Here is a 24,697-nt window from a genome sequence, read left to right on the forward strand (position 1 = left end):
ACTTCGAAAATATACCGGAAGTTGACAAATGGAAGGTGGCGCATAAATCACAGACGTCCTTGACCCAATCCCTAAAAATATCTTTAGAGTGGACTTTCCCCATCACTGCCACTGGTTGTTGAAAATGACTTTTCGTACATAAAACAGTGTCACTGTAATCTACAGGTCTTAACATCAATTTTAATATTGTTCTTATGCTTTTATAAATGTCACTTTTTACAAAATAAAACATGACTTCAAACATTGTATCATGATAGTCATAGGTGTTTGAAAAAGGGGGATGGTGTAACCTGCCTTTAGGACAAATGTTATTTACTGAAAGTGAGATTGGTGAAATTTTTCACTTTAAGGCAAATATCCTATCATCTTACTTTTAACTTTTTAAACAGTAGATTTAACTCATCTCATAGCTCTGATAGTTCTAAATTTCAAATTATTAAAAAAAAACTGTCAATTTTTTTTTTAAATATCTATTTGATTATATCAGAGTGTCTCTGATTATATCAACCAAAAAACTATGCTTTTGAGATATTATGAAGTTTATCCTTGACTTTTGCTTTATGGTAACAGAAAAATATGCAATATATGTGAAGGGAAAATATGTCTTAAATAGAATTATTGATGACCAACTTAATTAACTTCAGTTTTATATAAAATTAAGTCAGTATAAAACATTTTTTACATCAGATTTTTAAAAATTATTGATATTTTTTTTCAGAAATATTATGTCACAAGTCTTATGGTTTGTAGTTGTGGCCACCTTGTGGGGAGGAACAAATCCTCTCATAAAAAGAGAAAGTCAAGGAGTTGAAAGAATAAGAAGAAATAGCAAAGTTAAGCAGATTCTTGCAGAGCTCTATTTCCTATTTTCTAACTGGAAGGTTTGTTTTTTTATGTAGTTATTCCATTTTACCTTTTTTTAAATATTTATTTTAGTTCCTCAACAGTACAAACCCTCAAAATATGAATCTGTGTCCACAGCAGTTTCTCAAAATACCATGTGACTCATTAAATAGTTTAATGTGGAATTTTCATATAATATCTTTGTATTGGATCCCATACTCACCTTTGATTGTTGTTATAACTCAGTTGTATCAAATTATGGTGAGGAACACAGTAAGACTTATTTAATTGCAGTACACTATTGACCTGCTTTTGAAATTGCAGAACGCTACAGAAACACCATATAACTTTTCATTTCAGTACTGTATGGCATTTCTTCTGAATCAATCTGGATCTGTGTTATTTTACCTGACTCTAGCTTCAGTTGGTATGTACATGAAGTTTAAACTGATTAAGAAATAAATCATGGGGGCTTGAATATATCGTGATTTTACCACGGGTTGTCCCTTTATGACAAATATTTTACCCTGAGCGATAGCGAGGGGTAAAATATCGGCATAAAGGGACAACCCGTGGTAAAATCTAGATATATTCAAGCCCCCATGAATTATTTCGATTCTAATAGGACAAATACAGCAATTCTTTTGGATCGAAGCGCTCTAGGTGGAGGCACATATTTGCCGTTCCCATACGATCTGTAAACTTTAAGTGAAAATCAAATTAAATCTTTTTGAGTTACAGAACTTTGCAAGTAAAACAGGAGTGCGTTTTTAACATGTCGCGCCATATCTCAAAACGATTTATCATTATTGCATCAAACTTTACACACTTCTTAATAATATAAATTTTAACTTCTGCATACTTTTTGGTGATGTTTTAAAAAAAAATTATTAAGCGTTATTTAGGTTTTTTTTATTTAAAAAAAAAGGGGGTCACATACTGCGATGCATCTCAAAACCTATGTATATTCAATTTAAAATAAGTTTGAAGATCAGTGAAATAACTGATACGCCTTTCATTAGGAAAATGTGTAGTACTATAATTACCTAGTATGTAAATAAATGTAAACACGCCAAGTTTACTTTATATTAATAAATATATATTTTAAAAATTCTTTCGAAAAACAATATTCAGATCCCTGATAACGTTGTTTTTTATAAATTGTTGGTTTTACAAAATATAAAAAAACGGGTGATACATATAGACGAAACCGGGTGATTGTGTAAAAACAACAATGACGAAACCGGTGTATTTTAATTTGACATGACCCATTTCTTTCGTTCCATACACAGAAATACAAGTATTGAGTAGCCCATAATGACTAGTTTTGCAATCTCCGTGTCAATATCTATCTTCCCGTACCTTTCTTCCCGTTCAATGTGAACAATTTAACGAGAAATTAAACAATTTCGAGGCAAGGTTCACTCAATTCGTCATTTTGGCGTGCATTTTTACTTATTTCTCTGTCAATATAGAACGGTTGTAAAAGATATTGCATATCACAATAGAAAATAGTTGTATATGTATATAGTATACTTCGATATTATAAAAAAAATAAGGAAATAAGGAAAAACCTATCTTTCTTCTGTCAACTTATGTTCTGTCATTGTGCCGGATGTTAGATACCATCGAGTCCGATCAAATTTTGCCGGTGTGGTTTAGACACAGTGTTCTTATAAAAGAATAAAAGAATTTATATTATTTTTGTCTGAAACCTATGAATGTATTTCTTATTTTCACATGCCATGCAGGATTTCTTCTTTTTTTTCATAACATATATAATGATTGCTTTATGAGTATATCAGCTTATCACAATATGTTTAACTTTCTTTGACAGTCTAAAATAAAAGCCACTAGATTTTTAATAACCAATTTTTATCTGTCTGATCTAATTGTAGAGTTGTCCTTAGCTGTTCCTGTGACGAATTCTCTCACTTTTATATTTACTATGTTATCTGGTCATTTCTTGGGAGAAAAGATTCAGAGTTTAGGTGAGTTAGATTTTTAAAATTCAACTATCATACCTGCCAACAGTCACTATTTGCAGGGGATTTCCCCCATTAAAAGCTCCCTTTTTGAAGTTTTGAAAGAGCAATTTTGTCCACAATCTTAAACAAAACAGTTAATTTTATATATGCTTTAAGCTATTTAAAGTATGAAGAAGCAAAAAACAACAACATTAAAATGCATTTTAAGGCCCCCTTGAAGGTTTTTTGGGACCACAAGAGTCCTCTTGCACTTAAAACACCCATGGGGATTTTGAAAAATTGGCAGGTATGAACTATGATTTATACCGGGCCACAAGTATATGACCTTTTTATTAAACATGAACCAATGATATACTAATGAGAAAGGAAAGGATTTTGATGCCCTTAAATAGATGCTAGTTTTCTTTTCAAATGGATTACAGACTTTGTCTCTCATTCATTTTAACTTCCTCATTATAAATAAAGTTCCTGTAAAAATTTAGAGACCTTTTCAGTGGTTGTCTTTGTCTATATCTTATATAATTGCAGTTGTATTTAGATTGGGTTTTTTTCATTTTTCAATGAGGTTATTTTGCCCTGTACATTTTTTACACCCCATTTATGAGCATTATGTTTTTTGGTCTGTGTGTTTGTCTGTTCATCTGTCTCGTTCAAGTTTTTAGTCAAGGTAGCTTTTGATGAAGCTGGTGTCTAATCAACTTGAAACGTATGTGCATATTTCCTTTGATATGATTTTTCTATAAATTCTACTTTTTAATGCGAAATTAGAGTTTTTACCCCAATTTCAATTTCTGATCATAGAAAATGATAGTGCCAGTGGGGCATCCATGTACATGTACTATGGACACATTCTAGTTTCTTATAGTTATAAGATATTCATTAGCATATTTTACTTTTAAATATATTTTTTTCAGAAACATTCATTGGAGTGGCTATGGTTGTATTAGGAGTAGCATTGTGTGTTTCAAATAAGGTTTAAAGAGGTATAAGTAAGTATCTTATCCTATTAGTTGAACATGAAAATAAACAGCTTTACTTTATGTTTTGTCTTGTCCCAGACAAGTGAAATATATTGAAAGTACAGAAATGCAGGATTTTTCTGTGACTTTGCACATTGGTTCATTTTGACGTGAGAATGTCATATCCCAAATGATTTATGAATGAATTGTTTATTACAGTACATGTATGTGTTTCAAGTCAGGTCAGTTATGGTTACAATATTGAATATCAAGTACAGTACATGTATTGAAAGAAATTGAAGATAACTTATCAATCACTACAAATTTTTGCAGATCCTTAATACATATATTTATCACTGATAAACTGGTCATATGGCCATTCCCCTATTTAGAAAAAAAAATGTTGATTATATAGGGAATCACTAAAGATTGACTGGAGTGGGCCTCCTTTTAGGCAATATCCTAGCAATAATTTCTGAATATACAGTATTTAAATCCTTGAGAGTAGATTTATTTTTCTAATATGATGTTTCTTTCTCTTTTTTTCCCCAGAAACCCTCATGATGATTGAGACTTGCCAGAGGAACTATTGATTAACATATTACTATACCTCTCCCACGATGACAACCTCACTAATATTGAAAATGTTTCTCAGAGATTGAAAGAGATATCAACATCCTGCCCATTGTGGAAAACTGCTCCAGCACCTAAAGATTTTGCAATACACAGATATAATGAAGAATTTTTAAAATCTTTGTTGATCAAGTTTACCAACACTGAAAGATTCATCAATACCAATTCCAAAAGAGCAGGCAAACTATTTTAGTTGATATGGTGCACCATACATTGTGTTAGCAATTTAATAGTTAAGGAGAGATAACTCTAAATATGATCCCACAAGTTGAGATGTTTGAACTACTAGCAATTTTTTAGTTAATGGGAGATAACTCTAAATTAAATTTAATTTTAAAATTTTGTTATCGAGTTATGACTTTTGTGTGTCTCTTTAACTTATTACAGCTATGCATTTATGAGTTAAGATTGTACTAAATGTATTGTATATTAAAATTTACACTTGAAATGTTTTACAAGTAACTTTTCTAATTAAATTTATATAATAACTGTCACATTTGTAGGCATCATTAGTTAGCAATAGCTCAGAACATCTTTTGGAAGGGGTTTTGGTGGTAGATTGGTCTAAGTATTCAAACCACTGTATCTTAAACACTGAGATTGTGAGTTCAAATACCCTGTGTGGCAGGTGTGCTAGATTCTTATCATAATTGATTGTCAGTTTTCCCTACCAAAGGTTGTGGTTCTCTCCAGCTTCTCCACCAATACAAACTGAATGTCAAGTAGTAGAATATAAGTGATGAAAGTGGCATTAAACACCAATCAATTATCTTGTTGGTGTATGTTTATGACATTTTTATGAATGACTGCAGTTCGTTGTCATGATAACCTGAATGATATACAGTAAATTCAGTATTATTTGAAAATTATTGGTACTAATTTTTGTGTAATGCAATGGTATAAGTAAGACTTACAAATAAGTCAACATGACATATGTGATATGGTCAGTTGACCCCATTAGGAGTTATTGCCCTTTATAGTCAATTTTTAACAATTTTTCGTAAATCTTAGTAATCTTTTACAAAAATATTCTCCTCTGATACTACGTGGCCAAATTAAACCAAACTTGGCCACAACTATCATTGGGCTATCTAGTTATACAAATGTGTGGCCTGACCCGGTCAACCAACCGAGATGGCCGCCACGGCTAGAAATAGAACATAGGGGGTAAAATTCAGTTTTTGGCTTACAACTCAAAATCCAAAGCTTTTAAAGCAAATCTGATAGGAGAAAAATTGTTTATCAGGTCAAAATCTATTTGCCCTGAAATTTTCAGAAGAATCAGACAACCCGTTTTTGGTAAGCTGCCCCTGAACTGGTAATTTTTAAAAAATTTGGCTGTTTTTGGTTATTATCTTGAATATTATTATATATAGAGATAAACTTTAAAATACAATAAATGTTGACAAAGTAAGATCTATAAATAAGTCAACAGGACCGAAATTGTCAGTTGACCCCTTTAGGAGTTATTGCCCTTTATAGTCAAGTTTTTAACCATTTTTTCGTAAATCTTAGTAATCTTTTACAAAAATCTTCTCCTCTTGAAACTACTGGGCCAAGTTAATTATAGATAGAGATAATTGTAAGTAGCTAGAATGTTCAGTAAATTAAGATGTACAAACACATCATCATCACTAAAACACAATTTTGTCATGAATCCATCTGCGTCCTTTGTTTAATATTCACATAGACCAAGGTGAGCGACACAGGCTCTTTAGAGCCTCTAGTTTAGGTTTTCAGTAGTCCTTCAATGATCTGAAGATTATTTACTGTTTGCGCGTGCAGCGTAGCCTATATATATATTTACAAAAACAAAAATATTTGGAAATAAATTTGAGGTGCAGAATTTAATTTATTGAAATTGGGATTAAAACTATGTACATAGGCTAATAATGAGTTAGATGAATTTGTGGAGAACAGCTGGTGTGAGCTGTTCTCTGAAAGTGTAGACTGTGGCGACAGCGACTGTTTGCATTGGCAATAAGTTCCACTGAGTTATGGTATATGGAAAAAATGAGTATTTATATGTATCTTTTTTTTATAATTATGGTTATTGTGGGTTCTACTGTTTGATGGTATGAGAATAGCAGATGGTATAGCTACGATTTGATGTACTATTTTGTAGAACTTTATTAATCTTTTGCATGTTCTTCTTTCCTGTAGAGTTGGCCAGTTTAGGGTGTTTATCCTATCTCTGTCAGGCTACTGATGTTATGGTATCTGTTACAGACATATCTGGCAGCTCTCCTTTGAACCATCTCGATTTTTGAGGTTTGTTCAACTGTGTGAGGGTCCCATACTGAACATGAATATTCCAGTTTAGATCGGACGTGTGCCAGATATGCCTGAGTTTTGATGTTCTGACATGATGTTTTTAAGTTTCTATTTAAGAAGCCCAGAGATTTGTTGCCATTAGCTATGATGTTGTCTGTATGTTTTTACCATTTTAGGTTTGCTTGAAGTGTAATGCCCAGATATTTAGCCGAAGAGACAAGTTCCAGTTTGTGATTGTGAAGGATATAGTCATGTTTAAATGGGTTTTTCTTCTGTGAGACTGTAAGGACTGTGCATTTGTCTGGATGGAAAGCCATCAACCAGTCTTGCTCCCATCTAGCAGCTGCATCTAAATCTAACTGTAGTGCATCACAGTCGCTTTGAGATTTGATGGTTTTGTAGATGATACTGTCATCGGCAAACAGTCTGAGCTTACTGGATGATAGGTATTCTGGTAGGTCATTAATGTATACTAAAAATAATACTGGGCCCAGAACTTTGCCTTGAGGGAGTGTAAAATGAAGAATTGAATACACATTTTTGTACACAGCAAAATATTCACTTTTAATGATTATATGGCATTAAAAACACAAAAACATCCTTCATAAATTTTATATTTTCTTAAAATGAACAAGAACAACATGAACAACAATAATATCACATACAAACTGCAGTCTACACACATTTTCCCCCTCACTTGAAACATTTTATTTTTGTTCAGGTCTGTAAGTGAGATTCACGCATGATCAGGCTAAAGAAAAATGAATGTTGGTTTTCCCTAATATGTGAAAATTATCAAGGCCAGGCAAACAAGAATTTCTTTTTATTTTTTGTGTAAAAAATCAGTTTCAATATACAGTCGGAGAAGATAGTTGGTTACTTTCAGATAGTAAATTCTTGTTAGACATTGTTATGTGGTATAAGCTGTGTAAGCTGAAGGGATGATAATTGAGCAATTATGACACAAATTTAAGAGATTATCATTTTAAAAAGCATCATTGAAAACTGTCAAACGGAACCAGAGGAACATTTTTTTCATCTGCCAAAAAAAAAGAGGACTGAGCAAAAGGGTGGAGAGTAAAAACTGACCCAGAAGGATAAGGGGAAACCATCAACAATTTTTGCATGACCTCAGTCATATTTTTGCTATGCTAGTAAAAATATAACAATAAAGACTGATACAGTCAGAAATTGAACATATACATGCACTAATTGCAAAATGTGACCTTTGCTCCAGCTAACCTACTTTTTTACTTTATCATAAACAATATACAAACTTGATTGATGATCTTGTATTAATTTGTATACATGTTTATCAAATAAGCAAAAAGCTATATTGCATTAAATAGAATGTATATGTTTACTCAACATAACAACATCAAAAAAGAGACACAAAAACTTTCAGTTTTATATATTTTAACAACAATAAATGCTTGAGACAAGTTAAAAAACAAACTTGTAAAATATGTAAAAATGATATAGATTGATATAAGTTCATACCAACAACATGAAAGACAAAACTTCAAAATTACAAACATGAACGAATATATTTAAAAACATATTATACATGTTTTTACATAAAAATTGACATGGTCAATAAAAAAATTCCAAACTCCAGAATATATAACAAATAAAAGTAAACAATGAAGTAAATGCACTAATAAAACTTCCCTGAATATAACAGGACAAAGCACTAAATTCACCGTATAATCAGCACAATTTATAATGTTTTATGAGATTCAACTAAACTCCTGAATTTAGAATGAGTTGATTCCCTTGAAACATATTTCTCAACAGTAAGAATATGTTGAGATTTCAAAAGCATATTGTATGGAAATTGTTTGCCATTTTATTAACAAGATTTTTGCATTAGAAAATCTGGTAAGGGTTAATTAAAGCAAATGCAGATCTGTCGAAGGTAAATAATTATCCTATGAATTTGTTAAAAGTTTTATATTGTTCATATTGTATTTGACATTTTATGCATGAAATATAAAATTTTAACAGAACATGTAATAGTTTTAGGTAAAACTGTTATCATAAAAAGTTTGCTATAATGTTAGAATGAGAAATAGTAATAGACAAAACTGTATATAAACAAAAGTTAACTATAATTCTAAAACGAGAAATAGCAATAGGTAAAACTGTATAGAAACAAAGTTTGCAATAATATTAGAACATGCACTTTAAACTAATCAGAATTTTAAATGGGACAATAATGAAAGACTAACTAGCCAATATAGACTAGATGATTAACAAATATACCCGGACAACAAAAAATTGTGGTAAAATGGCAGAATATCACCATGACAACATGACAGTATATCACAGAATGTTGAGAAAATCGGCAAGCATTCATCACATCTATTATCAAAAATATCATAACAAAATATATACAACTGGTCCATTACATTGTTGGACCAAAAAAGTAGTACATTTAACAAACAAGATAAAAAACACATAAACAAGAAAGGATAACATATTTCTGCTATATAAAAGATCCAATTGGATTTCAGAATCTGACTTGCCATTTATACTTTATTTTAGTTAACCAAAATGAATGTAACAGTTTGCCAGCCATTTGTGTTTTATTCTAGTGAAATCAAAATGGAAGTATCAGTATGCCATTGCATTTGCTGAATGTTCATTGGATAATTATAACAATATTCTGATGCCCTTGAAAATATGACCTTTAAAATTCTGAAATAACAAATTTACATGTTGTGGCATTTTCAGTTGCTTGGACTTTTTCAGCCTAATTTAAGTATCACTTATTTATTGCATTTTCTTAATGAACACTCACATTCCAATAAAAGTTTATTGCATTTTTTACGATTTCAGATCTGATTGTATGATTATCCTTGCGCTGAGATCTGTAGTTACCATGGAGATTCAGAAATGGAACAGTTTCAGAAAAGCTTCTGGCTGAAGGATTCTGGCAGCTGGCTCTTGTTCACTGATACAGGGATGACCAATTGACTAAAATAAAAACAATACAAAATATAAATGATGTAGGAGAACAATCAAACATTTTTTAACATTGCAGAACTTAATTTAAAAATTCATTGGCAGAGGTTTTCTTCATTTTCTGATTTTATTTAGTCAATTTTATATGTTTTATACCACAAGTTATCTCCCCAATGGATATCATGTTTTTATTTAAAATCTTAATCAAATTCTATTTCTTTGCAAAAACATTGTAAGAATATGAATATGATATTTTAAACTAGCATGGGCTAGCTCAATAAAAAATGTATCATTTAAACATGTATATTTTACCTTCCAAAAGATGTTATCACAATGTAAACATATTGCCAATGTATCTGCATAGATTTCTTTTCTTCCATATCTCCTATATAAGTTAAAAAAAGATTTAATAAATTGCAACCTAATTTGCCAACATTATTAAATTGATAACAAAGAGATATATGTAACTTACTTTTAAACATCAACACAAAAATATTTCTGAATGTTTTGTATGTTTAACTTGTTTGTTATAATTGTTAATGAACACATGATAGTCCCTGCTTCATTACATTCATTTGAATGCTTCAATAGTTTAAAATGATCTGTTGATAATGTTTTTAAAACGGAAAATGTCTTTTGATGCATTTACTATTTAATCTGAATAGATTGATACTGTTTTTAGTATACTGTTGATGTTGACTGTGTTAAAGCAAGCATCTTTTATTTTTAGGTCTTTTGTCAGGGTTTTTTTTTTTTTGCCTTTTAAATACTAAATGTAGATTTTTCGTAAGTGGTTGTTTCTATAAGTTTTTGTTTTGTGTCTATTGAAAATTTAGCACTGGTTTTAGATATTTGATCATCTCTGTTTAATTGATTCACAACTTGTCTTAAGATGCAATGATATTTTGCGGGACATTTCACCCAAAAATATATCTCTTCAATAATGACCACTATAATAATGTAGTCTTATTGATATTTTTTCTCCTCATATCAATCTATCCCTTCCCACCCTTCTCTCTTTCCGTTTAAAAAAACCCTAAAAGAAGCATTTTCTGTAGATGTGTTTCCAGTTAATAAAGTCTTCATTCACACCAAGTAATGATATATTTAGATTGATACTCAGTTTTGAGTATATTGTTATTAACTCTATTAGAAAAAATTTAACCCACATAACACCCTTTTACCCTTCTACTTAAAAAACCTACAAGAAGCATTTTCTGTAGATATGTTTCCAGTTGATAAAGTCTTCGTCGACACCAAGTTGGTCTGGTACAAAGGTCAGTAACTGTCTGTCTGTGAAATGAAAGAAACTCATGTGTTTCCATATCAGCTGTGATTCTGTGATGTGAAAGATACTGGACTTTGTCATGCCAGTGTGGACTACATCTTTATGATCAGCCAGTCTTTCTAAGATACATCTTATACAATCTTCTGGTAAATCAGATATTGTAGGTTTGCCATCTTCCTTTCTCTATAAGATAAGTAATGTAAAAATATAAATGTGACTGCATCAAATCATCAATCAATAATGGCATATATATGACGATTCATTAGTGCTTATGGTTTTACAAAAATTATCTAGTAAAAAGTGAAAAAGTGCCCTAGAATAGTTCTTCAGTAAATGTAAATGATAGATATAGGAAGATGTGGTGTGAGTGCCAATGAATGAGATGTCCTTTTTGTATTGGCCATTATATTGAGATGAAAAAAAGGGGAGGTCTTTAGAATATTACTGAAATATTAAGCAGAATTAGTATAAATAAGAATAGAATTCATCCCAATATTTTCAATAAAAAAAATTCAGGACCTAATAATCCCCCTTTTTTTCAAAAGTAGTTGAATCCACCCATGTGACTTCAATGCAATAATAATAATGATGTGTTTATCCTAATAATAAATTTAATTCCTGCGACTACTTCATGTCTTTCTTGCATCCTTACCGTGAAAGTTTTGCAACCATTCAATTTGTTTTTCATTTTTTGAACTGCTTGGAAATGTTTGTTCCACAAGGTGGTACATCCAATATGGCTATATCTACCATCATTTAGAGAATTTGTGGCACAATCAAGTAAATCTGTCATGGCTTTCATGTTGTTCTTAGTCTTTACAACTAAAAATTACAAGTAAATATTTGGTCAGAAAAGGCACTGCATTAGACTCATTCTTGTCTAGGTGTAGTTGTAATTAAGAACAATTTTTTATAATGATTTGAAGACAATTAAGATATGAGCTAGGTGAACTGGTTTAGTGGACTAAAATCCTATTCATCTATAAAAGTCATTTAAGTAAATAAAAGGACAATTACACCCATTATAGAAAGTTTTGACAACTCCTGCCTAATCAATTGATCTGATACAATCATTGATAAACTATCTAAACATAAACTTTTTTATTTCTGTTCAAAGGGAAATAACCCAATCACATAATAAGTATAATTTTTGGCTACTGTGAGGGTCTATAATCACTACGAGAAAAGCTAAAGTGTTGAAATTTGAACTTGACCTTTATTTTGTCATGTAGAGAACAACATATTTTAAAAAAAACGTCAAAGCGTTTTCATGTTATTTAACTGACATGGTTTTGCAACAGCCAGCCTGATTTCCTGCTGTGCATCCCCAAAGCAATATCCAATTTGTCTTTGAAAATCCGGTTAAAAATCAATTATTCAACCTTGAAGACCAAAGGTCATATTCCATTATGATATGCAACACTTCCATTGTGTCAAACATCAAAGCTGATTTCATAGGATAACAAATTTGTTTCAGCTTTAAAATGTTGAATAAAATCAATTAATATGTTGAACTTGAGGTCAAAAGTGAAGGTCATGATCACAGTCAGATGATATGATCTTCGAGTCAAATACCATAAACCAAGTGTTAAGGTGTACAATCCTCAAATTATCTTTTTCCTAAATCGGGAAAGATTAAGAATGTCCCTTATATAAAATAATCTTTACCTTGATTTACCATTTCGTCTAATATACTAAAGATATATTTCTGTGAAGTTCCTGACATGTTCACTAAACTTTGACTCAACAATAAATGAAGTATCTATAAAAAAAAATACTGAACTTATAGTCATATAGTATACATGATTTCTTCATACATAGGCGCTTGGGTACTCGATTTGAATAAAAAAAAAACATTCACTGATTTATTTATTTTTATTATTTTACTATTTTTGTGCCACACACAATTATCACTATGATAACCCTTTTCGGTGTTTATCAACTCTGATACGGTTCTTATTTTACTTAATATACCTGATGAGATAAAGTTAACTTGACTGTTTACTTTTTTTCATTTACATGTAGCCACGGTGGTCATTATGGTAACATTATGCTATACTTAAGATTAGCTCCAACTAAGTCAATCCCGGAACACTTATCAATCAATCAAACTTAGAGAGTCGACAAGGTCGGGTACATCATCTATATTCTCAAAATGCGGAGAAAAGTCTGAATATTGGCTAACTGGTACACAATTTTTGTTCCTATAACGAGATTGCCTCTGATGTTTCTTACCTTTTTGACATAGTTAAACCTTCTGATATCTTTCACAGCACCTGTCATATCTAGAAGGATGAAAGATTCGCTCAATGTCGTCACGACTTTACGCTGAAAGAGAACAAACGATTTTACCATAGATTACTAAATAGTCCAATTCTTTTCTCTTACTTTTACAATTTCCGATTCCGTGAACAAACGATATATCCATGGATCACTAAATAGTCCAATTCTTTTCTCTTACTTTAACGATTTCCGATTCCGTTTTCGCGTTAAAGAGAAACTAACGATATTACCATGGATCATTAAATAGTCAAAATTCTTTTCTTTACTTTTACAATTTCCGATTCCGTTTTCGCGTGTGACTGAATGTACTTACATGTACATCACCTCTCTAAGACAGTCTTAGTTATTCTTACCTCTCTTGACAAAGTTTTGATGAAATGAATCCTTGGTTGGTGCGTGTACTGGTCATTGCCATTCTCGCCTTCAAAATTTAATACAGCCAATCGGATTAACCTGTAATAGACAAGAGTTGGGTTTAAGGTAAAAAAAATAAAATCCGATATATATAACTCATATTAAGGTATATAGGGGGCTTAGACAAGTGTGCTTGTGGTCCTTATCAAGTAGTCTGACTGATATATAAACATTTTTTCTTCTTTTTTTGAATTCCAGTTTTATTATATGTCAACTTGATCGGAAGAGGGTTTCAGAAACACAACAGCAAATTGAATCTCTTAACTATATACGTCTTTCGGGTGACAGTCGTATAATGGATCTCATAAATATATACATCTTGCCATGCATTTGCAGCCGGACAGGTAAGTAGGGTTTTGAAACATAAAGTCTTCTCCAGGAGTTGGATCCCCCTTTTTTTGACGATCAATGTATCAGAATAGAGACATGTAGTTGGAACCACACCCCCCCCCCCCTTATTTTGTCCTGGGTTAGGATCCACCTTTTTTTAAATGGCTGGATCCGCCCCTGCTTACACAGTTTTGCCGAGAGTAGTCACTTTATATACCTAAATTATCCCATAGAGAGGACACATTTATCATCTTTATTGAGGGGAGATATCGAAGGACTAGAAGAAAAAAAAAAGATTGTAAGTTTCTAAAATAAAGAAAGCAATAACACCTTTTTACAAGCAAACAGGAAAACAAAGTTTGTCGAGATACATGCACTTTCATAACAATTCAGGAAATTCAAGGGTCAATACAAATCTGTATACAAAACTACCTATGTAAATTACAACTGTAACTTGAACGGAAACCTCAATTTAAATATCACCTGTTTCATTCTGTACGTACGTGAGAGAAACAATTGACAAATTATATTCGGCTAAATAACCATCGATCATGGTACAAACTGACCAACAATTTTTGTCCATTCACAAGACATCTCAGTCGCCGCTATAAGACACATCATTTTGATTATGTTTAAAACTATGTTACTCTTCAAATTATAGAAGTGAATACTGAGTTGGACACCACACCATTGTCCAACGGCGAAAAGGAGAAGAGAACACTTTTGGGACCACCTGATGGTTTAAATGAAAAAGACGAGAAAAAGAGAAAAGACAAGAAAGATAAAGAATAGGCAGTGGCTATGTTGCCGGCTCCGGCATAACAGCCTCCTTGGCGCTATTTTGCCGGCATTTTACATAGAGTTTTGCTATTTTCCCGGTCTTATTTCAAATATTTAATCAAACCTATATGAAACATACTTTTATGGAAACTATTTAAGCACAAATGATATATGTGGCTAGATGTCAATAACCTTTTATTCTTCGCCTTTTCTTCGGAGTCATTCAATTGTGGTGAACTGTGCTCGTTTAATTGCATGTACTGTGTATTGTTAGATATATGTTATTTGTACTCATCTGATGAGTTAAGGCTTTTTCAACAGATTTCTATAGTTCGTTCTTATGTTGTACTGTTATACCACTGTCCCAGGTAAGGGGAGGGTTGGGATTCCGCTAACATGTAAAACCTCGCCACATTCTGTATGTACATGTAAGTGCCTGTCCCAAGCCAGGAGGCTGTAATTCAGTGCATGGTTTTCGTTTGTTGATGTCTAACTTCTGTTGAACATTGCACTTTCGAAAATGGAAAACAACAAATTTGTTATCAAACAACCGTGATTTTTCGACTGATATCAAGAGCTACAGCCGGTTTTGGAGTACTTTGAAACGTGAATCGAGGACCATAAAAATCCATGAAATCTTAATATTAATCTATATATAATAGTCTATGATATGGAGCAATTATAATTTTTTTATCATTTTTATATGAACATGCTTAATACATGTAATAGTGTGTTAAAAAATGCTCGATGTAATAAGATGTTAAAATAACATTGTTAGGCAATTTATATATCTTTATATATCCATTGTATAAATCTTTAGACTTATATATATAATGTTTCCCTTATCTGCGCTTAAGTTTTCCGGGGTTTCAGAACTAGATTTGCCGAAACAAGAGCAGATTTTTTTCAGGGCAAACCACTTATTCTAGGATGAGGGGAATCAGATTGAATATTCCTTTCTTTTGTTTCGCAACTATTCCATAAATATTATTTGTGTACCCGCCGTGGAAACCATGGAGATATAGCCAAGTAGCCGTACAGCCTGTTTGTTGCATTCCATAGGCCGAAAATATTTTATATAAAAAATTATTAGACAAATAAAAAATTGGAGTCTTTGTTTTATTAGACCACTCTTAAGTATGGCATACTTTTAAGACAAGAAGTTGGGTTATTCCTTGAGTCTTTATAGGCTATTGGTACTTTACGGAACGGAACGGAACGGAACGGAACGGAACAGAATTTCATTTAAGGTATCCAAAGGGGGCATTTATCAAATTTCGAAAAATCTTTAAAACAAAACAAACTTTAAAATTTCTGTGTTTTACGGTTTTCCATATACAAATAACACAAATGTATACTTAATCTCATCTTCACAGGTGAAATGTGCAATAATGTATAACATCGGGAACTATTCTGTAAATGAATATGTCGGATTGTCCTGATAAATTATCATGAAATTAACGCATTTGCAAGTCATGCATTATGATATCTAGACTGACCTCACGTCGTCCTTTCCGACGATGATTAGAAACATTGGTTCTGATTTTAACTTTTTAAATTTATTATTCCGTTCCGTTCCGCAAAGTACCAATTGCTCTGAGGAATTGGTATTTAACGGAATCGAACGGAACCAGACATTTATAATGTAATAAAAGCAGTATGATATCCAAAAAAAAAATGTGTCTGACACCCCTTTTTGCACGAGAAATAAGTGTTTTAGGTAGCATTCCCGACCAGATAAATAATTAAGAATTTAAAACAAAGGCAGCTTAGACAAAAAGTCTTACTCCTTCCATTGGTAATTATATTTTTTAAAAGAGGCCTTCCACCTCTCGTGCCGACGAGGATTAGAAACAGTAATCAAGTTGAATCTGATTTAAACTTTTTAATTTATTATTCCGTTCCGTTCCGTTCCGCAAAGTACCAATTGCTCTGAGGAATTGGTATTTAACGGAATCGAACGGAACCAGACATTTATAATGTAATAAAAGCAGTATGATAAAAAAAAATGTGTCTGAAACCCCTTTTTGCAGAAGAAATAAGTGTTTTAGATAGCATTCCCGACCAGATAAATAATTAAGAATTTAACACAAAGGCCGGATAGACAAAAAGTCTTACTTCTTCCATTGGTAATTATATTTTTTAAAAGAGGCCTTCCACCTTTCGTTCCGACTATGATTAGAAACAGTGATCAAGTTGAATCTGATTTAAACTTTTTAATTTATTATTCCGTTCCGTTCCGTTCCGCAAAGTACCAATTGCTCTGAGGAATTGGTATTTAACGGAATCGAACGGAACCAGACATTTATAATGAAATAAAAGTAGTATGATAAAAAAAAATGTGTCTGACACCCCTTTTTGCAGAAGAAATAAGTGTTTTAGATAGCATTCCCGACCAGATAAATAATTAAGAATTTAAAACAAAGGCAGCTTAGACAAAAACAAAAAATCTTACTCCTTCCATTGGTAATTATATTTTTTAAAAGAGGCCTTCCACCTCTCGTGCCGACGAGAATTAGAAACAGTAATCAAGTTGAATCTGATTTAAACTTTTTAATTTATTATTCCGTTCCGTTCCGTTCCGCAAAGTACCAATTGCTCTGAGGAATTGGTATTTAACGGAATCGAACGGAAACAGACATCTATAATGTAATAAAAGCAGTAGGATAAAAAATGTGTCTGACATCCCTTTTTGCAGAAGAAATAAGTGTTTTAGATAGCATTCCCGACCAGATAAATAATTAAGAATTTAAAACAAAGGCAGCTTAGACAAAAAGTCTTACTCCTTCCATTGGTAATTATATTTTTTTAAAGAGGCCTTCCACCTCTCGTTCCGACGAGGATTAGAAACAGTAATCAAGTTGGATCTGATTTAAACTTTTTAATTTATTATTCCGTTCCGTTCCGTTCCGCAAAGTACCAATTGCTCTGAGGAATTGGTATTTAACGGAATCGAACGGAACCAGACATTTATAATGTAATAAAAGCAGTATGATAAAAAAAAATGTGTCTGAAACCCCTTTTTGCAGAAGAAATAAGTGTTTTAGATAGCATTCCCGACCAGATAAATAATTAAGAATTTAACACAAAGGCCGGATAGACAAAAAGTCTTACTTCTTCCATTGGTAATTATATTTTTTAAAAGAGGCCTTCCACCTTTCGTTCCGACTATGATTAGAAACAGTGATCAAGTTGAATCTGATTTAAACTTTTTAATTTATTATTCCGTTCCGTTCCGTTCCGCAAAGTACCAATTGCTCTGAGGAATTGGTATTTAACGGAATCGAACGGAACCAGACATTTATAATGAAATAAAAGTAGTATGATAAAAAAAAATGTGTCTGACACCCCTTTTTGCAGAAGAAATAAGTGTTTTAGATAGCATTCCCGACCAGATAAATAATTAAGAATTTAAAACAAAGGCAGCTTAGACAAAAACAAAAAATCTTACTCCTTCCATTGGTAATTATATTTTTTAAAAGAGGCCTTCCACCTCTCGTGCCGACGAGAATTAGAAACAGTAATCAAGTTGAATCTGATTTAAACTTTTTAATTTATTATTCCGTTCCGTTCCGTTCCGCAAAGTACCAATTGCTCTGAGGAATTGGTATTTAACGGAATCGAACGGAAACAGACATCTATAATGTAATAAAAGCAGTAGGATAAAAAATGTGTCTGACATCCCTTTTTGCAGAAGAAATAAGTGTTTTAGATAGCATTCCCGACCAGATAAATAATTAAGAATTTAAAACAAAGGCAGCTTAGACAAAAAGTCTTACTCCTTCCATTGGTAATTATATTTTTTTAAAGAGGCCTTCCACCTCTCGTTCCGACGAGGATTAGAAACAGTAATCAAGTTGGATCTGATTTAAACTTTTTAATTTATTTTTCCGTTCCGTTCCGTTCCGCAAAGTACCAAATGCTCTGAGGAATTGGTATTTAACGGAATCGAACGGAAACCGACATCTATAATGTAATAAAAGCAGTATGATAAAAACAAGTCAGACCCTTCTTTTTTGAATGAGTGGTAAGTGTTTTAGATAGCATTTCGACTTGATCAACATTTAAATAAACAGCTGCGCCATGAGCGCATGATACGCCCGTCGTCTTGTGAAAAAACATAAATCTTTTTTGAATAACACAGGGTTGTACAGGATGTCATGCTTAGTATATCCTGACTCCTTCCTTATTCCCGCTCAATAGGAAGATTCATCATTGTACAAGATGTATTTGGAAACCCGACGCAACATTAGCCTGTTAAGTTTTAAGCAATAGAGATACAGCGCAACATGTGAAAAAAAACCTCTTTTTTTACAAAAAACTCAATAACTCGAAAATATAAAAATGAATCATCACCAAAAAGTATACAGATCTTTAGATTAATATAAAGAAGTGTGTAAAGTTTTAAGCAATAATCATAAATCGTTTTTGAGATATGGTGCGACATGTAAACCCCCCCTTTTTTTTTACAAAATACTCAATAACTCAAAAATGAAATTTTGAATCATCACCAAAACGTATACAGATCTTAAAATTAATATAACAAAGACATGTGTAAAGTTTTAAGTAATAATCATAAATCGTTTTTGAGATATGGTGCGACATGTGAAAAAAACACACCCCTGTTTTAGTTACAAAGTGCCGTAACTCAAAAAGTTGTAATCTTATTTTCACAAAAAAAACCTCCCCCTTTTTTACAAAATACTCAATAACTCAAAAATTAAATTTTGAATCATCACCAAAAAGTATACAGATATTAAGATTAATATAACTAAGAAGTATTTAAAGTTTAAAGCCATAATCAAGAATCGTTTTTGAGATACGGTGCGACATGTGAAAAAAACACACCCCTGTTTTAGTAACAAAGTGCCGTAACTCAAAAAGTTGTAATCTTATTTTCACAAAAGAGTATACAGATCATTTGACCATCATAAGAAACAACTATGTTAAGTTTCATGAAATTTGGATAAGTCGTTCTCAAGTTACGGTGCGACATGTTTACACCGGACAGACGGATAGACGGGCGGACGGACGGACGGACACTGGACATTTGTATACCATAATACGTCCCGTCAAAATTGACGGACGTATAAAAAATAACACAAAGACAGGTTAGACAAAAGGTCTTTCTACTTCCATTGGTAATTATAAATTAAAAAAGGGGCCTTCCGAAGATGATTAGAAACAGTGATCAAAACTTGACAGACAAAAGATTGACGTGCGAGTTTAACACAATGTAATGTGATGCCTGAAACACTTCTCAAGCAACGTGGGTCCTATTTGGCACCACAAATAGCAGAGATCTACAAAAAGCTTGGCTGTGACAAAGAGACGTCTGCAGTACTCAAACTTTATTTATAGAACGAACAACATAAAAACAAGTACACAATCCCGAACCTAATAACCGTTACACTATCCCCCCTTTTCTTTATAAACAGACAGTTCTCAATAAGAATATCTCTTATTTTTTTGCACAAATGTTTTTGTCAATCTTTGAAACGTAAGGGTTGGTTTATTTTGCGTCCATATCGACTGATTTTAGGTCGGTGCTTTTCTTTTGTCATCTGACGATTCCCAGGTAAGTCTGGAACCTGTGTCCTCGACTCACTGGAATCTGAACTGTCATCCATCTTGGGTGAAATCTTTGGATTTAAGGCATCATTGAGAGACCCTATCTTCTTGGTTACGTTTGCATGGGTCTTACTACCACTTGAGACTGGACTCAGTGTCCCCGAATCACGTGATATAATCTCCTTCTGTTCTGATTCATCATCTTGTTTGGTTGAATTCTTGCCCGAATCTAAACTTTGTATCGTCTGTTCTAATGAACATATGATATAGTCTTCAAATAGTGAATTCTCTTTCTTTGAACTATCAGATTTATCGTCGTTAGCCGCATCATAAGCATCTGAAATTTCGACAACAAATTCTTGCGATAGCTTAATATTCTTGTTCTCAAACCCACCTGAGTCTGGAGCCTGTGTCCTCGGCTCATGTGGCACATTTGAACCAATCGCACTTACCTCGTCCATGTCTGAAACATTATCTTTTTCAAGATTATCCTGTAGGCGAGTTTCCACTAAAACCGACCCAGTGTTGTTATTGTCTTGTAAGGAAGCTGGGTCTAAAACATCAACAATACTTTCTTTTAGACTTTCAACTCCTCCATATACATCTGTCTCGTCCATGCGCTTTAAAGTATCTAAAGTGGGTTCCATTTCAGCCGTCACTCTTGATATTTGGCAATCATTTTCTGTTCGATACCGTCCTGGTATCAGCTCATTATTTATCAGCAGATCACCTTATTTGGCCATTATGATACCATCTACTTCTTTCAGTAAGTCTATTCCAATCAAAATATCATCTCTTATGGGGGCAATGCATACTTTCCAAATTATCTCCTTTTTACCCAGTTGAAGCTTTGCAACAACATTCATGTCAGCCTCCATTTCTTTCCCATTTTCTGCATTCAATAAGCAAGCTTTTATACCGGTAGTACCGCTCAAACCAATACAATTTGCAAAGGATCTTGAAAGTACCGTTACATCTGCTCCTGTATCAACAATAGCATCGACCTTATTGCCATTGACTTGAATTGGAATGAGTAAATCTTATCCTCTGCCAATTTGATAATATATCTTCTTTCACAATCAGCACCAGTATCTTGTCTTCTCATAGGGCTGGGGGATCGTGATCTTTTTGGACAATCACGTTTGAAATGGCTTTTATCGCCACAAAAATAACATCCCGTTGACTGTGCTGTCAAGGTAGCTGGTTTTGAATCATGCAGCATGGCCCTTTCTAAAAGATCTCTTAGTGCTTTGATTTCATTCTGTAATGTTTGATTATCTGGTTTCCGAAATGAATTTACCAACTGCCTAACGCTGTCCATCCCTTCATATTGGTCAGTACTCTTTTCCTCTTCACCTTTCCACGTAACGCGTCTGGTCCTTTGTTTTGTATTATAATCAACATCCCTGCCCAACGTAGCATGATAATTGTGTTGTAGTTGTACAACAATATCTAGTGCTGAAGATACAGTCTAAGGTTGGTGGTTTAAAGCTTCATATGCTATTTTGGCGTTCTTGTGGCCCTTCAAAAAGTGTTCCGCTGCAAGTTCCTCTTGTAACTCGATACTACTTGTTGGGTATGCTCTTGAGACTAATCGTCTTACTTCTTCAGCAAACTCTTCATTCTTTTCATTGTGTTGTCTTAAATCAGATAGTTTTTTTCGTGCAGTGGATGGGGGCTCTTTTCGGTTGAACCTGTTTTCCATGTGACGCGAATTGGATTCAAAAGTATCTCTTTCCTGTCGAGGAATTGCGGTCATAAAGTTACTCGCCTGTCCTCGCAGGCATTCAATGTACCTATCTAACTTTTCCTCCTCTGTCCATTCGTTTCTCCTAGCTTCCCTGTTGAATGGGATAATAAACCCCTCATAATCATCCTTCCCGTCGAATGTTGGAAGTTTTTGGTGCGGAACGTCACTATTTGGTACTTTTTGTCTTGTCTGCTGTGTATTGTTACTACTGTGCATAGCTTCAATATCACTAGAAAACGAAGGTTGTATGTTTCTTATCAAATCTTGTCTATTATTTGTGTTCATAGAACTCGACCTAGACTCCCATCTTTCTATAGTGCTTAACAACGGTTTAAAAGGGGGGAGTGTTGTGGTATCCCTTGGTGTTGATGACAATGGTGTGTGTGAATTAGCATTTAGTCTGGGACTGTTCCCGCGACCAAACTGTAAACTCCCGTTCTGTCTGTCATCATCTAAATTCTGTGTTGTTGTATCCCTTTGTGTTGATGACAATGGTGTGTGTGAATTTGCATTTGGTCTGGGACTGTTCCCGCGACCAAACTGCAAACTTCCGGTCTGTATGTCATCATCTACATTCTGGGACGATGGCCTGGGGCTGTTCCCTCGACCGAACTGCAAATATCCTATTGGTTGATTATCTAAACTAAATGAAGGTGGTCTGGGACTGTTCCCACGACCGAACTGTAAAACCGATTTCGGCTTGCTATCTTGACCGAACAGAGATTGTCTGTGACTGTTCTCTTGGTCAACCTGAAAACTGTCAACTGGTTTGTTTTCACCTAACTTAGGGTCTAGGTGTTCATTATTTCCATCATATAATCCATACTTTGGACAAATAGAAGACCCAGAAAAATCGTCAACTGTGTAACCGGAAGTATTAGTTCCTGTGCTCTTAATGTCGGATTTCGATGTCTCCCGGTTCTGCAAAAACGTATTGTTCAATTCTTCTATACTTCTACTTTGTTGGTAGAGTAGCTGCATTGTATTGGCAGAAACCTCATCCTGTTTTCTAAACATATGTCATGGTGTCAGCCAAGGTTCCCATGTCGTTCCCCATTCTTTCTAACACGTTAAGCATTTTTATGCCCAACTGATCACCATTTGGCGGGGAATCTTCGTTGACTTTTCGATCAGAACCCGTCTCTACTACTGTATCGTCATTCATGTTTATTATTAAATTGCAATTTATAAAAGATTGTAATTTTCAATCCTGTGGATCGACGTGTACTGAAAATGATTCCCTATCTAACCAATACTCTTGGCATATGTAAAGTGGTAATCTTCTAAACCACTTTTGTGTCCATATTCTTTTAGGATGAAGCCCGTCTCTTAGCAGGTGAAAATTAATATTTTGTCTGTTGTGTGATGACGAGTGGAATAGACCTGAGATAGTTGTGTAGAACAGTTTCACTCATAAGTCCTTTATTTTCTAAATTCGATCTGTAATACTTAAAAAACACGTATTACATGAAACAGTCTAAAAATATGCAAATTATTATGATACAAAATGCAAATCTTGACTAAAATAAAATAAAAAATAAAAATGTTTTTGTATGTCCGGTAATTTGGTGACGAGGTCGGAGCCACCGGAATTATTTTTTTTCAAATGCAAATTTTCGTCAGCTAAATTTTTTGTAAAATTAAAACAATTTTCAGTATTTAAAGTATAAAAATCATACGATCTCACCGGAATAATTATGTTTGGGTTGTGATTGACGGGGATCCGCTTCTGGATCGCCCAATCGTCGACTCACGTGGTTTTCCAAACTGGCAACTTTCCGATGAATTTCCAAACTTCTCAGTCGAATAAATTCACAATAGTCGACACTTCTGACACCAGTGTGATGCCTGAAACATTTCTCAAGCAACGTGGGTCCTATTTGGCACCACAAATAGCAGAGATCTACAAAAAGCTTGGCTGTGACAAAAAGACGTCTGCAGTACTCAAACTTTATTTATAGAACGAACAACATAAAAACAAGTACACAATCCCGAACCCAATAACCGTTACAGTAATTAAAAAATTGACACTGTCATAGTTTAAGTACACTTGTATTTCTACATCAAAAGCTTATGTCATTCGCACTGTATATTGTCAAAGTTGCGGACTTCTAATTTAATAAAAGGTTGATTTTGATATTTTCATTTGTAACCACTGTAATGACGCCGGGTATAATTGACGAGAGCTTTGTTTTTATTCAAGACATTTTTTTTCATTTTTTTTTTAACTTAAATACACATGCATGATATTCATTAGCACAATTTAAAACTTACATTCAAATGAATTCCAAGAGGATCAACATTACTTTAGACATACAAATGTAGCAACTCATTCCGAACTTTAATAATTAACGACAACATTTTTTTGCCCATTTCATCATTTTTTTTCCCGAAAATTTTAAAATATAATAAGGAATGGATGGATTTTGGGTAACCTGCATTTGTGTTAAATTATTTATTAATGATCAGGTCGAGAATGCTATATAAAACAATTACCACTCATTCAAAAAAAGAAGTGTCAGCCTTTTTTTATCATACTGATTTTATTACATTTGTAGATGTCTGTTTCCGTTCGATTCCGTTAAATACCAATTCCTCAGACCAATTGGTACTTTGC

General features: G+C 33.1%; 3 protein-coding genes across 5 annotated transcripts in view; 1 reads left to right on the forward strand and 2 right to left on the reverse strand.

The window, feature by feature from the left end:
- LOC134700386 (multiple PDZ domain protein-like) overlaps positions 1-59 on the reverse strand; it is a 157,490-nt gene extending 157,431 nt beyond the window's left edge. The window contains exon 1 of the mRNA XM_063561770.1: positions 1-59. The gene's annotated coding sequence lies outside the window, so the exon portion shown is untranslated.
- Positions 49-9,669, forward strand: LOC134700389 (transmembrane protein 234-like). Of its 3 annotated transcripts, none has more exons than XM_063561775.1 (6): positions 49-165; positions 719-881; positions 1,204-1,270; positions 2,742-2,834; positions 3,746-3,820; positions 9,539-9,669. In XM_063561775.1, exons 2-5 carry the CDS (start codon positions 726-728, stop codon positions 3,808-3,810), a joined length of 381 nt encoding a protein of 126 aa, XP_063417845.1. In that variant the 5' UTR covers positions 49-165; positions 719-725; the 3' UTR covers positions 3,811-3,820; positions 9,539-9,669. The 3 variants fall into 3 exon arrangements, with proteins under 3 accessions (XP_063417845.1, XP_063417844.1, XP_063417846.1); XM_063561774.1 differs by lacking the exon at positions 9,539-9,669 and adding an exon at positions 4,343-4,917; XM_063561776.1 differs by lacking the exon at positions 9,539-9,669 and adding an exon at positions 4,343-4,917 and having other exon boundaries at positions 90-154.
- The window catches only part of LOC134700388 (F-box only protein 25-like), a 22,243-nt gene continuing 4,843 nt past the window's right edge, over positions 7,298-24,697 (reverse strand). The window contains exons 2-8 of the mRNA XM_063561773.1: positions 13,589-13,688; positions 13,188-13,280; positions 12,621-12,714; positions 11,605-11,774; positions 10,870-11,135; positions 9,977-10,049; positions 7,298-9,676 (exon numbers count right to left, since the gene is read on the reverse strand). Coding sequence (XP_063417843.1) covers positions 9,590-9,676; positions 9,977-10,049; positions 10,870-11,135; positions 11,605-11,774; positions 12,621-12,714; positions 13,188-13,280; positions 13,589-13,688 — 883 coding nt within the window. The 3' untranslated portion in view covers positions 7,298-9,589. The remainder of the gene's footprint in view (positions 9,677-9,976; positions 10,050-10,869; positions 11,136-11,604; positions 11,775-12,620; positions 12,715-13,187; positions 13,281-13,588; positions 13,689-24,697) is intronic.

This window comes from Mytilus trossulus, unplaced genomic scaffold (genome assembly GCF_036588685.1).
Source record: "Mytilus trossulus isolate FHL-02 unplaced genomic scaffold, PNRI_Mtr1.1.1.hap1 h1tg000138l__unscaffolded, whole genome shotgun sequence".
In the NCBI taxonomy this organism is placed as follows: domain Eukaryota; kingdom Metazoa; phylum Mollusca; class Bivalvia; order Mytilida; family Mytilidae; genus Mytilus; species Mytilus trossulus.